This window comes from Astatotilapia calliptera, chromosome 7, assembly GCF_964374335.1.
Source record: "Astatotilapia calliptera chromosome 7, fAstCal68.1, whole genome shotgun sequence".
Taxonomy (NCBI): domain Eukaryota; kingdom Metazoa; phylum Chordata; class Actinopteri; order Cichliformes; family Cichlidae; genus Astatotilapia; species Astatotilapia calliptera.
Genome location: NC_137428.1, coordinates 44,088,753 through 44,103,503, shown reverse-complemented (window position 1 = coordinate 44,103,503; position 14,751 = coordinate 44,088,753). Strand labels below are relative to the sequence as shown.

The 14,751-nt window shown below is 41.8% G+C and overlaps 1 protein-coding gene across 1 annotated transcript in view; it reads left to right on the top strand.

The window, feature by feature from the left end:
• ntrk3a (neurotrophic tyrosine kinase, receptor, type 3a) overlaps positions 1 to 14,751 on the top strand; it is a 91,235-nt gene that overhangs the window by 64,911 nt on the left and 11,573 nt on the right. The window contains exons 14-18 of the mRNA XM_026174778.2: positions 1,065 to 1,253; positions 3,097 to 3,227; positions 5,704 to 5,876; positions 7,402 to 7,645; positions 12,739 to 12,897. Of these exons, the coding sequence (XP_026030563.2) occupies positions 1,065 to 1,253; positions 3,097 to 3,227; positions 5,704 to 5,876; positions 7,402 to 7,645; positions 12,739 to 12,897 (896 nt within the window). The remainder of the gene's footprint in view (positions 1 to 1,064; positions 1,254 to 3,096; positions 3,228 to 5,703; positions 5,877 to 7,401; positions 7,646 to 12,738; positions 12,898 to 14,751) is intronic.

Below are 14,751 nucleotides of genomic sequence, written 5' to 3'. Positions count from 1 at the left end.
TAAAGCGAAAAGGCGCTACCGTAAAGACTGGTGTAAAAGCGCAAGGAAATTTATGCGGCGGATAGGAGGCGGCTGGCTTGACCGCGGCTCACAAATGACGGCTCACTTTACCGCGGTAGTGATTTCAAATCAGTTGATCTCGAATCTGCAGTGCATGTTACTATGGAGATTGTACTTCGATAAATAATCAACCACCTTCATAGTACAGAAAACCCAGGGTTAACCCTGACGTTACAGAGATAAGGTGAAATCCTGCTTCGTAGTACAGTCCTCTGGGCAGCACAGATACATAAAAACTCTGGACTGACCTACTGAGTAAACAGTTGACAACTTAGTAGGATTGCTAATAAGGCAGATAAGACAAAGCTGTAGTACTGACAAAATTATTCACTCACCCATCTGAATCATGGAATTCAGAAGTTCCAATAACTTCCACTGCCACAGGTGTATAAAACCAAGCACCTTGGCATCCAGACTGCTTTTGCAAACATTTGTGAAAGAATGGGTCGCTCTCAGGAGCTCAGTAATTTCCATGATACTGTGATAGGATGCCACCTGTGCAAGTCCAACTATGAAATGTCCTCACTACTAAATATCCCACAGTCTACTGTCAACAGAGAGAATTAAAGCACTTTAAACAACTACTGTCACTAAGACAACAATATAATTCATGTTTGCCTTGTTTTTATATTTGTCATGTTTGTGACATAAAGTATATCTTGAACTGGCTTTGAAGTACAAGCTGTTTGGATTCTAGTATGTTGATTGATTGTTATGACTGATTGTTAAGGTTAGCTATATCGTCCTAAAACACAGCCTATTCATTATGTCCTCTGTAGCGCATAAAAACCGTTGAACTGAAAGATACTTTTTTCCTCGGTTCTCAGGAGGATAAGTCAGTGAAGAAACTCTGCTTTTACCCTTGCATCACATCCCTTTGTTTCGGAGACTCTTCTTATAATAACAGGAAATATTTGAGGAAGTGTCCTAGACTTAGAAACAGTTAGTGACTGACAGTATAGAGATATTCATCCAATCTAAACACTCCATCTGTGTCTTTGTAGGTCCGGTGGCAGTGATAAGTGGTGAGGAAGACTCTGCCAGTCCCCTTCATCATGTTAACCATGGGATCATTAGCCCCTGTACACTGGATGCTGGACCAGCTGCAGTGGTGATTGGAATGACTAGAATTCCTGTTATAGAGAACCCACAGTACTTCAGACATGGCCACAACTGCAACAAACCTACCACCTGTAAGTGAAAACATGTATTCAGTTTTCAGTTCGATTCACTTCACTTTTACCTATATAGCACCAATTCACAACAACACTCTTGGAGTATTTTATATTGTAAGGTAAAGACAGAGGAAACCCAACAATCAGACGACCCCTATGAGTAAGCACTTGGGGATAGAAAAAGTCCCTTTTAACAGGAAGAACTGGTTGCAGAACAAGGCTCAGGGAAGTGAGTCCATCTGGCGCGACCATTTGGGGACGAGGGGAGGACAAAGACATGCTGTGAAATAGAACCAGAGATTAATAATAACTAATGTCTTGATGCATGCTCAATCAACCAGGTAAGTAAATGCCAGAAGCTTGATTCTGTTCATCTGGACGAAACGTTTTCAGTGAGAGAAGTGCGCTTTGACAGTCATCCAAGTGACTTCTTCAGTCTCAGCTGACTGCAGTTTCCCCCAACCTTATAAACAGTACATTTGCACAATAACTGAAACCAGCCCACTGAATGAACAATGGGCTGTGAGGTCAGGTCTTTGATCATTAATATCCAAATTGTCATGACCATTGATCAACAACCATTGATCAGACCACTGATCATTGATCGGAGACCATTGATTAGTCGCCATGAGTACCACTCACAGAGAGTTGGGGAATGGCTGCAATCACAGCAGCCACTGTGTACTCATTGTTAACAGTTCGATTACTGTGCTCTTAAAAAAATATCAATATGGACTTAAAATAGAGGTGGATTTAGTCTGATATATTTGTCTCTGAATAGCTTCCCCTTGAAAATGAGGGAACTGTTCAGATGCAGGTATTCAGATTCTCTCTCTCACACACACATACACACACAAATTTTGAGAGGAGAATATTTAAATGAATCTTACAATGATTCACTAAGGCAAACTGTGCTTTGCACTTGATATGGTTCTGGTGGAGCAGAGCTTCACACATTTCTGAGCATTAGAGGCAGGGACAAGAAACGCCACAAAAGGCCTTATACCCCTGACATTAAATGGTCAAATGCCAATAAACTGGTTCACTGTTAAATAAAATCTTGATGCTGATGTTTTTGAATAATTCCACAAAGTGTTATTCAGTCATGAAACTCATTGATTGTGTATGTAACAATGTTATCTTTGTTATCATTTTATTCCGATGATTATTATGATATGCACTTACTCTGCTGCCATCACCTTCCTCAGCTGTGGTAGCAGCTGTGTGTAAGAAACTCAATGATGATGAGTCCCATGGTATATTACAGTGGCATTAATTGTGACCCAGTGGTGGAACAGTTTTCAGTGTGTGTGTGTGTGTGTGTGTCTTAGATAACTTCCTCCTTAATGACAGTAACTGTACTAATTACCAAGCAGCCATATGATCACATAAATTTATATTAAAATAATTCCTTGCATAAATATACGCTATTTGAGATATAATATTAAGGTGTAATCGAAGCCCATTTTAGTCTCTGAAAATGTGTCATTCACTGCTACAGGCAGGAAAAATATCTGTTGTAAATAAAATCCACTTGTGCTAAATCCCAAAACAGTGTGTTCAAATGAAAAAAATCTTCTTTTTTTTAATCCACAAAACACATGTAAAAAAAACAAACCCAAAACTATTTTAGATCATCCACAGAGAACAGTTTCAGTAATCTTCTGTTTGATTAGTTTAAAGTAGATCTATTCATAAGTTTTGCAGTTTTATTCAACTTCATGATGTAAATTGTAGCCAACAGGTGGCAATCAAACATAAGCAGCGGGAATGAATACTTGGGAGGTTTCATTTGAGTGGCTGTTTTGTAGTAATAATAATGGCTGAAAACTCATTTCCTCCTTATCTCTGTCTTTTTCAGATGTTCAGCATATTAAGCGACGGGACATAATTCTGAAAAGAGAGCTTGGTGAGGGAGCCTTCGGTAAGGTGTTCCTGGCCGAGTGTTACAACCTGAGTCCCACTAAGGACAAGATGCTGGTGGCTGTAAAGGTAAGCTACATAGATGTAACTAGTGTGTGTGTGTGTGTGTGTGTGTGTGTGCGCTCAGAGCATTATAGAAACAGACTACTGTCTAAAGAGGCTTTAGCTCAGGTGGTAGAGCGGGTCATCTACTGATCGGAAGGTTGGTGTTTCGATCCCTGCCTTCCCCAGTCTGCATGCCAAATATCCTTGGGCAAGACACTAACCCCAAATTGCTCTCTGATGCATCCATCGGAGTATGAGTGTGTGTGTGTGAATGTTACCGTATTTCCCGGACTACAAAGCGCACCTGAATATTAGCCGCACAAGCTAAAATCAGGGGAAAATCCTGTTTTGTATATACATTAGCCGCACGTGACTAAAAGCCGCAGGTGTTTCAATGTTGACTTATCATATGTAAGAGAATATGCACAAAGGGAATTGTCAGGAAAAAGATGGCTGTTTGGAGACATCACTTTTATTAATATTTTGAAAAACAAGTTATGGGTACATATTTGCATAACTTTTTAGGTATATGTACAAGTAGTGGTAATTACAAGTACGAAACATGTACTGTGCTTCATAAATGAGTAACAAATGTAGTACATAACAATAACCTACAGCACACCAGAAAAATAGATCCGGACTACCTTTTAGGCTCAGGTGCAGTGACACGGCTTTAACAAGAAGAAAAGTCAGTCATTCACCACCATCTTCCTACGCACTAAAACCACCAAAGTCCTCTCCTCCAGTGTCGGATACGAACAGGCTCAGGCTCAGGCTTCGTCATCCACTCTCCGCTTCTTTCCTTCGTTGTCACTTTCAAAACCAAACAAATCCTCGTTGTCAGTGTCGGAGTCGAACACCCTCAGAAGGGCCGTGGCGGTGTCCTCCTCTCCATCATGCAGCAGTCCAGCCCTTCGAAATCCGTTGGTGATCGTGGATGTTTTCACACTTTTCCACGCTGTCAGATTCCACCGGTGGAGTTGAGCATAACTTGCTTTTCGCAAGTTTATCGCCGCTCGTCATCCACGACTCCCGCTGAATGCGTAGCGCTACTTTGAAGTTTGTTTTTCGCACTATGTTGCCTGGCGGATGGACATGTGACCAACATACCACTCTTGAACCCCGATACTGTGTGTCTGATCACACGCCCTTCCGCCAGGCAACGTAGTGCCGTACAACAGCGGAACAAACAAAACAAATCGTCTTAGGATATGACAAAAATCATAGACAATCCATAGAAAAGCTGCACCTGACTAAAAGCCACAGGGTTCAAAACTTGTGCAAAAAGTAGCGGCTTGTAGCCCGACAATTACGGTACTTAGAAAGCACTTAGAAAAATGTGCTGGTGTGAATGGGTGAATGTACAGGTTGTGTACTTGTACATTGTGTACTTGTAGAAAAGCGCTATATAAGAACCAGTCCATTTACCATTTACTATGACCTGGATGACTGAGAACCTACACAGATGAGTCAGACTACTACACTCTCTTCGGTGTCTTTTAACTTGACCTCTGATGTTGCCCAACCCAAAACCCTGACTTCTTTAAAATATTTCTGGCCCATTCTTAAAAGCTGGGTCTGTGGCAGGAAATCAACCAATTTAAATCAACTCTACCAATTCTGCCAAGAACTGTGGTCAAATATCCAGCCAGAATTATGTCAGAAGCTTGGTGATGACTACCAAAAGCATCTGGTCGAAGTTAAAATATATTAGTGAAGGAATCTAAGCACTGTGTTGATTCAAACTGAGTTCAAAGAGCAATGGCAATAACCCTTCACAAACAGTGCAGTCTCTGCACATTTCTCATTAACATTGAGGTTATCATCCCTGTCCACTCAAAAAGCCAGTGTGAGTGTGAACACATCTCCATGAAACACTACAAACTGCATTCACAGTTTTCCTTTATTCTGTTAATAAGCTTACCTAGCTCGTCCACCCTATTTTCCAAGGACTTTACATCAATTACAGCTGGTACATCCTGTTTATATTTCTTCTTAGCTGTCCACTTACTTCATGGTCTGTCTCCCCTGTGGCTCCTTCAGAATTACAAGTCTTACTCCAGGCTGTAGGACATGAGATGCAAAACAATGAGTTATCTCAACTTAGTTGTGCAAGGAAGGTCAACCTTATCGGGTGATAAAGTCATTTAAAACAGCACAGCAACAACAATAATGGGAAGTGCTGTAACAGGCTGCCACTTAACAGGGTGCCAAAAAATGGAAGTCTGTGTGACAACTCACCGGTGTTAAGTACAGAAAATAACTGGCATTTGTGGTCAGATGCTGGCAGAATCTGGCCCAATTTAAGGATCATTTACTGTAAGTAATTAATGAAGTTTCTGTTGAAAAGTTCACGAGTGCATATAACTCCCTTGCTTTGAAAAGCTTATGGATATACACATGAGGGAGGACTGTTACCATAGCTATCCGAGCTATCCGAGTGTAACATTTGTGCTGTGATACCATTGTATGACAACAGAATACTCTCTGAATCTCCCAGACGCTGAAGGATCCCACACTTGCAGCCAGAAAGGATTTCCAGCGTGAGGCTGAGCTCCTCACTAACCTTCAACACGAGCATATAGTGAAGTTCTACGGAGTGTGTGTGGATGGAGACCCTCTCATCATGGTCTTTGAGTACATGAAGCACGGAGATCTCAATAAGTTTCTCAGGTAAGTCAAGCATTGAAGCAGCAGGTGTGTCTTTCTTCTTCTACAGGGTTTTGATGACAGTTTTACCAGTAGATTCTACTTGTAACAGTGCTATTCACTAATGTGTGTCTGTGAGAGATATGATGACAATATTAAAACATCTATCCATCCATCCATCCATTCGCTTCCGCTTATCCTTTTCAGGGTCGCGGGGGGCGCTGGAGCCTATCCCAGCTGTCATAGGGCGAGAGGCGGGGTACACCCTGGACAGGTCGCCAGTCTGTCGCAGGGCCAACACACAGGGACAGACAACCATTCACACTCACATTCACTCGCACATTCACACATTAAAACATCTATTGTTTCATATTGTACTCTATTATTTATTTCGTGATGTTGCAAAACACACTGTTTACTGTCAACATTTTTCATTGCTTTAGATAACAGTAATGGTCACCAAAGAACTTCCTAAACGAGGGGCTACCTCTGTAGCATGGACATGGTTTATTATGGAAAGTCTGACACTAAGCAGGAAACTGTATTGAACAAATTACGCAGCAAACATGTCCTACAGACATTAACACAACAAACCTCTTCCACAACCTAAGCAAGACTCATAAAAGAGTATGGACTCAAAGGTTAGAACTGGCTTTTCCCAGTAGCACGCCATATAATAAAGACTCACGGAGATAATTGCAGCCATTACACTTCCATCTATAAATACAGTTATGGCCAAAATGATCGGCACCCCTGGAAGTTTTCCAAAAAATGCACAATTTCTCCCATAAAATTGTTACAATTACATTTGTTTTGGTGTACACATCTTTATTTCCTTTGTGTGCAGTGGATCAACATAAACAAACTTGAATTTGACAGCTTTTCCCACAAAATGCAAAAACTGGGCTGGACAAAATTATTGGCACCTTCAACTTAATATTTGGTTGCACTCTCTTTTGGTACTGCAATCATTCACTTCCTATGACCATCAACAAGCTTTTTACACCTCTCAACTGGAATTTTAGACCATTCTGCATTTGCAAACTGCTCAAGGCCCCTCAGATTTGAAGGGCACCTTCTCCCAACAGCAGTTTTGAGATCTCTCCATAAGTGTTCAATTGGATCTAGATCCGGACTCATTGCTGGCCACTTCAGAACTCTCCAGCACTTTGTCTTCAACCATTTCTGAGTGCTTTGAGAGATGTTTGGGGTCACTGTGTTGCTGGAACACCTATGACCTCTAATGCAGACCCAGCTTTCTGGCACTGGGCCCTACATTGACTTCCAAAATGTTTTGGTAGTCTTCAGATTTAGTGATGCCTTGCACACAGTCAAGACATCCACTGCCAGAAGCAGCAAAACATCCCCAAAACACCTTAGAACCTCCACCATGTTTGTCTGTGGTAGGTGTTGTGTTCTTTTCTTCGTAGGCCTCATTCCGTTTTCTGTGCAGAAGATTACGTTTTTTAAGTCGAACCGTCTTGCATTAAAATTGTCCTGAATGTCCTGCAATTCTAACAGTGCAACCCTCTGATGATTTTCTCATCAGAGCCCATGGGCCAGATGCCATGATCCTAGTGGATGGACAGCCTTTGCAGACGAGTGGTGAACTCGGTCTGTCCCAGATGCTTCATATAGCCAGCCAAATTGCAGCTGGGATGATCTACTTGGCATCTCAACACTTTGTGCATCGTGATCTGGCAACCAGGAACTGCTTGGTGGGGAATGGTCTTCTGGTCAAAATAGGAGATTTTGGCATGTCCAGAGACATTTACAGCACAGATTATTACAGGGTAAGGACATTTTTCTTCTTGTATTTTTGTCTTCCTCTTTTTTATCAAAACTGGAAATGTTTTCAAAGATGAGCAATGAAATGGTAAGTTTAATTAAGTGCAGCTCTTCACATATGGTACACTTATACTGTGAGGTGTTACAGCAGTAATCTGTGGAATGTTTACATTTACCTTCAAGTTATATTAGTAAAGCATGGTTATAAATCAAGTCAAATAATCAAATCTTTAAAAAAATCATGGACATTGTGCCTATACTGCATCAGTTTGGTTAATAAGGCCACCACTCTTCCCCTCACACCCCCTTCTCTGGTCTGTGGATTTTTGAGTCACTAATTTAGGCTGCTCAGTCAAAATGGTGGTTATTACTGAGGCGAACACGCTTTGCCCAGAACAATCTAAATTAGTTTTATTTGCAGATGGGCAACATTGCTAAATTGTAGACTTGTAGTCAAGATTGCCAAAACCAAGACCAAAACAATACCAAGACCAGAGGGTATCGAGACCAAGACGAGACCGAGACAAAAAAGTCTTTAAACTGCAGCCAGATGCTGCTTCGTTTACGGGTGTCAGGCATATTTATGTGTTTTTGCGATGCACTCGCACAGCCCTCCTCACCACTGTCTACTGTCTCACTCACTTACTGAGAGGACAGACGCACGCTCCACTTGACTGTCGCGTCTCTCACCCTCTCTGTTTTTCACATAATGATATTATCCTATATCCTCGCATGTGATTGGCCACAATATGGAGGGATTGGAGCATAGCTGAGCCACTGTGTGAAAGCTGAGCAGTGAAAGGAAATTGAGTGAGGAGCCAGCTCTCGCTCAATGGGAGTCGACTCTTCTTACTCACTACAAAGCACTCTCTAAGCACGGCGCTTAGAGCTGATGCTTTTGCACACAACACATTAACAAACGTAACGTTGTGTGTCATGGATACTGTTGACTCCAAATCTCCCGACCACTATGTCGATCTGAAGCTGCAAGACCGAGACAGCGAGACCAAGACCAGACCAAGACCAAAGTCCGTCAAACTAAGACAAGACAAAGACCACATAAAGTGGCCTTGTGACCGGATGTAGAGTTGGATGTCTCGAGACCGGTCTTGGTCTCGAGACATCCAACTCTACTGAATTGTTCATCATTAATGTAAGACCTGTAGTATCAAAAGCCTTTTTAAAAGGCAAGAAATACACAAAGTGTTTCTTCGTGAGTACCATTGCATTTGACATATCTTCTACACGTTTCATTACAGTTACACTGATGTGTTTACTCTGAAGACATATTGGTAAACGCTTAATGCCAGTTTATAAAAACAGCTTTTCTGAAATTTTCAAGAGCTGGAAAAGCAGAGGAATTGTTCTGTAACATCTGTTTTATGACAGGGACCTTTGCAAGTGCATCCAGAAAGCGTTGACAGCACTTCTTTTGTTCCACATTGTGTCATGTTACACCCTTATTCCAAAAGAGATTACATTTATTTATTTATTTTTCACCTCAAAATTTTACACATAATAGCCCATAATGATGAAGTGAAAAATTTTTGTGTGAAATTCCTGCAAATTTATTAAAAACAAAAATATGATATGTTCTATATATTTTCTGAATACAGGGTGGGCCATTTATATGGATACACCGTAATAAAATGGGAATGCTTGGTGATATTAAATTCCTGTTTGTGGCACATTAGTATATTCGAGGGGGCAAACTCCTCAAGATGGGTGGTGACCATGGTGGCCATTTAGACGTCGGCGATCTTGGATACAACTTTTGTATTTTCAATAGGAAGAGGGCCATGTGACACATCAAACTTATTATTGTCGCAAGTAATGTAATTGTCGCGCTGACCTAGTAGGTCTGTGTGGCTGTTACTCCTCTCTTCCTCCTCCTGCTCACTACCTGCTCTGTGCTGCTGCTTGCGCGTGGCCGCTAATTAGACCTTGTGCAATCTACAACTAAGCGCGGCCTGGTGCGAGCTGCTCCGCCAGGTGAGCTGAATTAGAGCAATCAAGGGCTGGCGTGCCTAGTAGACCTTAAAATGCATGCAGCAGTCATTTGACCTGGGTGCAACATACTGAGAGGACAGCAAACAAAGCACAATCCACTTTCCACTGTGAGGAAGACTTTGAGCTAGATGGGTTATCGGTTTTTCACCTATCCATCTACCTACCTACCTACCTACCTACCTATCCATCTACCTATCCATCTATCTACCTATCAGCTATCTAACTAGCTGGTCAAAATAAAGTGAGTGAAATTCAAAGTCTGGTCTTTTTCAAGTGTGGGCACCTCACAGACAGAGAACACTTGACAGTAATGTTAAGTAATGTCACAAGAAAAACAATGGTGTGCTTGGTTTCACCGTAACTTTATTCTTTCATGAGTTATTTACAAGTTTCTGACCACTTATAAAATGTGTTCAATGTGCTGCCCATTGTGTTGGATTGTCAATGCAACCCTCTTCTCCCACTCTTCACACACTGATAGCAACACCGCAGGAGAAATGCCAGCACAGGCATCCAGCATCCATTGTTTCAGGTGCTGCACATCTCGTATCTTCACACCATAGACAATTGCCTTCAGATGACCCCAAAGATAAAAGTCTAAGTTCGGGAGACCTTTGGGGCCATTCAACTGGCCCACGACGACCAATCCACTTTCCAGGAAACTGTTCATCTAGGAATGCTCGGACCTGGCACCCATAATGTGGTGGTGCACCATCTTGCTGGGAAAACTCAGGGAACGTGCCAGCTTCAGTGCATAAAGAGAGAAACACATCATCATGTAGCAATTTCAAATATCCAGTGGCCTTGAGGTTTCCATTGATGAAGAATGGACCCACTATCGTTGTACCCCATATACCACACCAAACCATCACTTTTGTTGTTCCAACAGTCTTGGAGGGATCCATCCAATGTGGGTTAGCGTCAGACCAATAGCGGTGGTTTTGTTTGTTAACTTCACCATTCACGTTCATGAGTTATTTACAGGTTTCTCTTTGTTCACAACCATTGACATGTCGAAGAGGTTAACACGTGAGGAGCGGATCGAAATTGTGTTGATATCTGGTGAACGCAGTAACCGGGTCATTGCAGCAGATTTCAATGCAAGACACCCTACGAGACCACCCATCTCCCATGCTACAGTTAGCAAACTGCTTGCTAAGTTTTGTGAAACTGGTTCAGTGTTGGATTTGCCAAAATGTGGATGCAAGAAAACTGTCACTAATGAAGAAACATCAGTGGCTGTCCTAGCTTCAGCTTCATTCAGCAAGAGCCCACAGCGTGGCACTAGCCGCATGTCACTGAGAGTGGCATTAGTCCAACATCCCTTCGGCAGATATTAGCTACTCACAAATGGCACCCTTACAAACTCCAGCTACTGCAGCATCTCAACGAGGATGACCCAGATCGGTGCACAGAATTTGCAGAATGGGCAAAACAAAAATTGGAACAGGACCCTCAGTTCATGCAGAAGATTTTGTTCAGTGATGAGGCAAACTTTTATGTGAATGGTGAAGTTAACAAACTTTGTTTGTTAACTTCTGGGTCAATCTGGGTCAATCTGGGTCATCCTCGTTGAGATGCTGCAGTAGCTGGAGTTTGTAAGGGTGCCATTTGTGAGTAGCTAATATCTGCCGAAGGGATGTTGGACTAATGCCACTCTCCAGTGACATGCGGCTAGTGCCACGCTGTGGGCTCTTGCTGAATGAAGCTGAAGCTAGGACAGCCACTGATGTTTCTTCATTAGTGACAGTTTTCTTGCATCCACATTTTGGCAAATCCAACACTGAACCAGTTTCACAAAACTTAGCAAGCAGTTTGCTAACTGTAGCATGGGAGATGGGTGGTCTCGTAGGGTGTCTTGCATTGAAATCTGCTGCAATGACCCGGTTACTGCGTTCACCAGATATCAACACAATTTCGATCCGCTCCTCACGTGTTAACCTCTTCGACATGTCAATGGTTGTGAACAAAGAGAAACCTGTAAATAACTCATGAACGTGAATGGTGAAGTTAACAAACAAAACCACCGCTATTGGTCTGACGCTAACCCACATTGGATGGATCCCTCCAAGACTGTTGGAACAACAAAAGTGATGGTTTGGTGTGGTATATGGGGTACAACGATAGTGGGCTCTTTGGGGTCATCTGAAGGCAATTGTCTATGGTGTGAAGATACGAGATGTGCAGCACCTGAAACTACAGATACTGGATGCCTGTGCTGGCATTTCTCCTGCGGTGTTGCTATCAGTGTGTGAAGAGTGGGAGAATAGGGTTGCATTGACAATCCAACACAATGGGCAGCACATTGAACACATTTTATAAGTGGTCAGAAAATTGTAAATAACTCATGAAAGAATAAAGTTACGTTGAAACCAAGCACACCATTGTTTTTCTTGTGACATTACTTAACATTACATTACTTGTGACAATAATAAGTTTGATGTGTCACATGGCCCTCTGCCTATTGAAAAAACAAAAGTTGTATCCAAGATGGCCGACGTCTAAATGGCCATCATGGTCACCACCCATCTTGAGGAGTTTGCCCCCTCACATATACTAATGTGCCACAAACAGGACTTTAATATCACCAACCATTCCCATTTTATTATGGTGTATCCATATAAATGGCCCACCCTGTACAGTGCACACATGAAGGCTAAAAATATAGACAACATTTTTAAACTTTAGATGGGCTATTCTGGTACATTTACATTTGGTGTATGGCATAATTTTCTTTTACATTTTCTGAAGACAGGTCATCTAAGTGTGATGTCATTCTTCTACAGCCATTGCATTGTGAAGTCAGCATTTATTTTATAACGTGTTAAAGCCAAGAAAATGTCTTTTGCTTGTTTGAGTAACTAAGTGGAATGTGTTACTTTGTTATCTGCAAAAAAGACTGAGTGCCCAAAATTCAGTCCAGCATGAATTCATGTATTTACTTTTATATTCAAATGATTATCACAAATGTATAAGTCAGATTTGCCATGTTGATTCTGACTTGTTTGTGTACGTTTTGAAGTTATCATACTGCTTATACCTTTCCCATAAAGCATTTCAATGTGTGTGTATGTATCTGTATGTTCAGGTGGGAGGTCACACCATGCTGCCTATCCGCTGGATGCCCCCAGAGAGCATCATGTACAGAAAATTCACCACAGAAAGTGATGTGTGGAGCTTTGGCGTTATTCTGTGGGAGATCTTCACTTATGGAAAACAGCCATGGTTCCAGCTCGCCAATAATGAGGTAAACTATTATTTCAACACTGTCATTTGCTGAGGACATGATGTAATTACCAGGAACAAAACATTTGAACATTTTACTCAAATTAGCTTTTTCCCCTAGGGACCCAATTTATTAGTCCAGCTTTGTGAAAAAAAATAGAGGTGCATATATCACTGTAACTTAATGAGCAGAACTAATAGCCACTCTCATTTTACCTAACTTCTCCAAAAACTTATGAATTTCCACAAAATAATGTTGTAGGGTCTTTAACTTACATTGTAAAGCACCTTGAAGCAATTCTTGCTGTGCTTTTGTGCTATATAAATAAATTTCAGTTGGACTGAATCTGTCTTTTGGTGGTGTAATTTTCTTGGAATGCTCAGTTGGTGCCCTGTCTCTGACATCCCCTGTTATATGGAACTGGGCCTTCAATTTAGAGATGCTACTAGGACTCACTCCAGATACTTCTGCCACTTGGTTTTGCAGAACATCAGCTTATGGTTGCCCTATGGCACGAGTCCTAGCTAATTTAGTCAAACATGGCAAGTTCAGAACAGACACCAACTGACCACTGTAGCAGGGTCCAAACTCACAGGTATCCTTAATCAGATAACTGATTGTCAGTACCTTGGGTACCAGAAGCTCAAAAGAATTGTCAACAGCAATTGACAATAAGCTGTTTGTTGTTGTTTAGAGTCTAAGCTGTGTTTAATTACTACAATGTCAAGTGCTTGATGTAGTTTACAAGATACTGTAACCACTCCCTTTTGGATATAACAAATAAAACCAAACACCCTCAACTTAGACCAGAAAGTTACAGAGATACTCCAGGGGACTGAGACTTCTCTGCTGGATTACCACATCAACGGACTCTATCTCACCCAGAGAGGAGACACTGGGGCAGTGAGAGAGAGCACAAGTGGGATAAGTATGAAGGTATCTAGATTAGGCTAGCCACTAGCCTAAAGAGGCCATTCTGGCCAATGTTCACTCATTAAACAACAAAATTGATCCAGTATATCTTACACACAGTGCAAGATGTGCTTTTATTTTCATGGAATCCTGGACTACATCCTGGACTCTTCCATTCAGCTAGATCAGGTAACAATCTATCATGCCAACCAAGTCTTAATGGAAGGAGGAAGGACTTGTGGCAGGGCAGTGTTGATGTTTACATCAGCAGCGTTTGGTACTGAAATCTACTGCTGTGCACAAACACTGTTCTCCACTGTCGGAGTTTGTTATCATTAACACTAGGAAGGCCCAGAGCCCAGCCATTTGGCTTTTCTACCTTTAAAACCCGGAGAGCAGCCAAATGGCTGGTAGGCTTTTAGCTAAGCTTTAGCTTCAGGCAAGTGGAAGCTAAATTGGCTAGTCATTCATATGTAAATTGGGTTGTTACCTGGGAATTCTGGAGGGAGGGGAGTGGGGGTGTGTGGATGAGGGGGTGGGGGAGCTGCTAAAAGCGGTGAGCTTCCTTTTGTTTCATCTTGATGCATTCTCAATCATCCAGGGAAACAAATCTCCAAAAGTCACCAACTTGGAGTGTTTCAGTTTGCCATCTTAGGGAGAAATCAACACACATGGGTGTATGTCCTTTGTTGCTGAGATTTATTGATAAAAACAGTACAAAAAATCAACCATTTGTACACATTTTTACAAATAATTATAAAAAGTGAGTGAGTACATTTCAACATTTTCAGCAATCACTCACAATCCTGGCACTGCCATGGTATCTGTAGTCTGCATTTACCACATGTGTATCTGTTGCAGTGAACACATCGCACAGTGGCATGATTGTTCTTGCAATTGTGTTTGACCTGACACATGGCTCTTTTTCCAGGGCTCGGTGTGGAGGGTTGTGTCAAAGGCAAC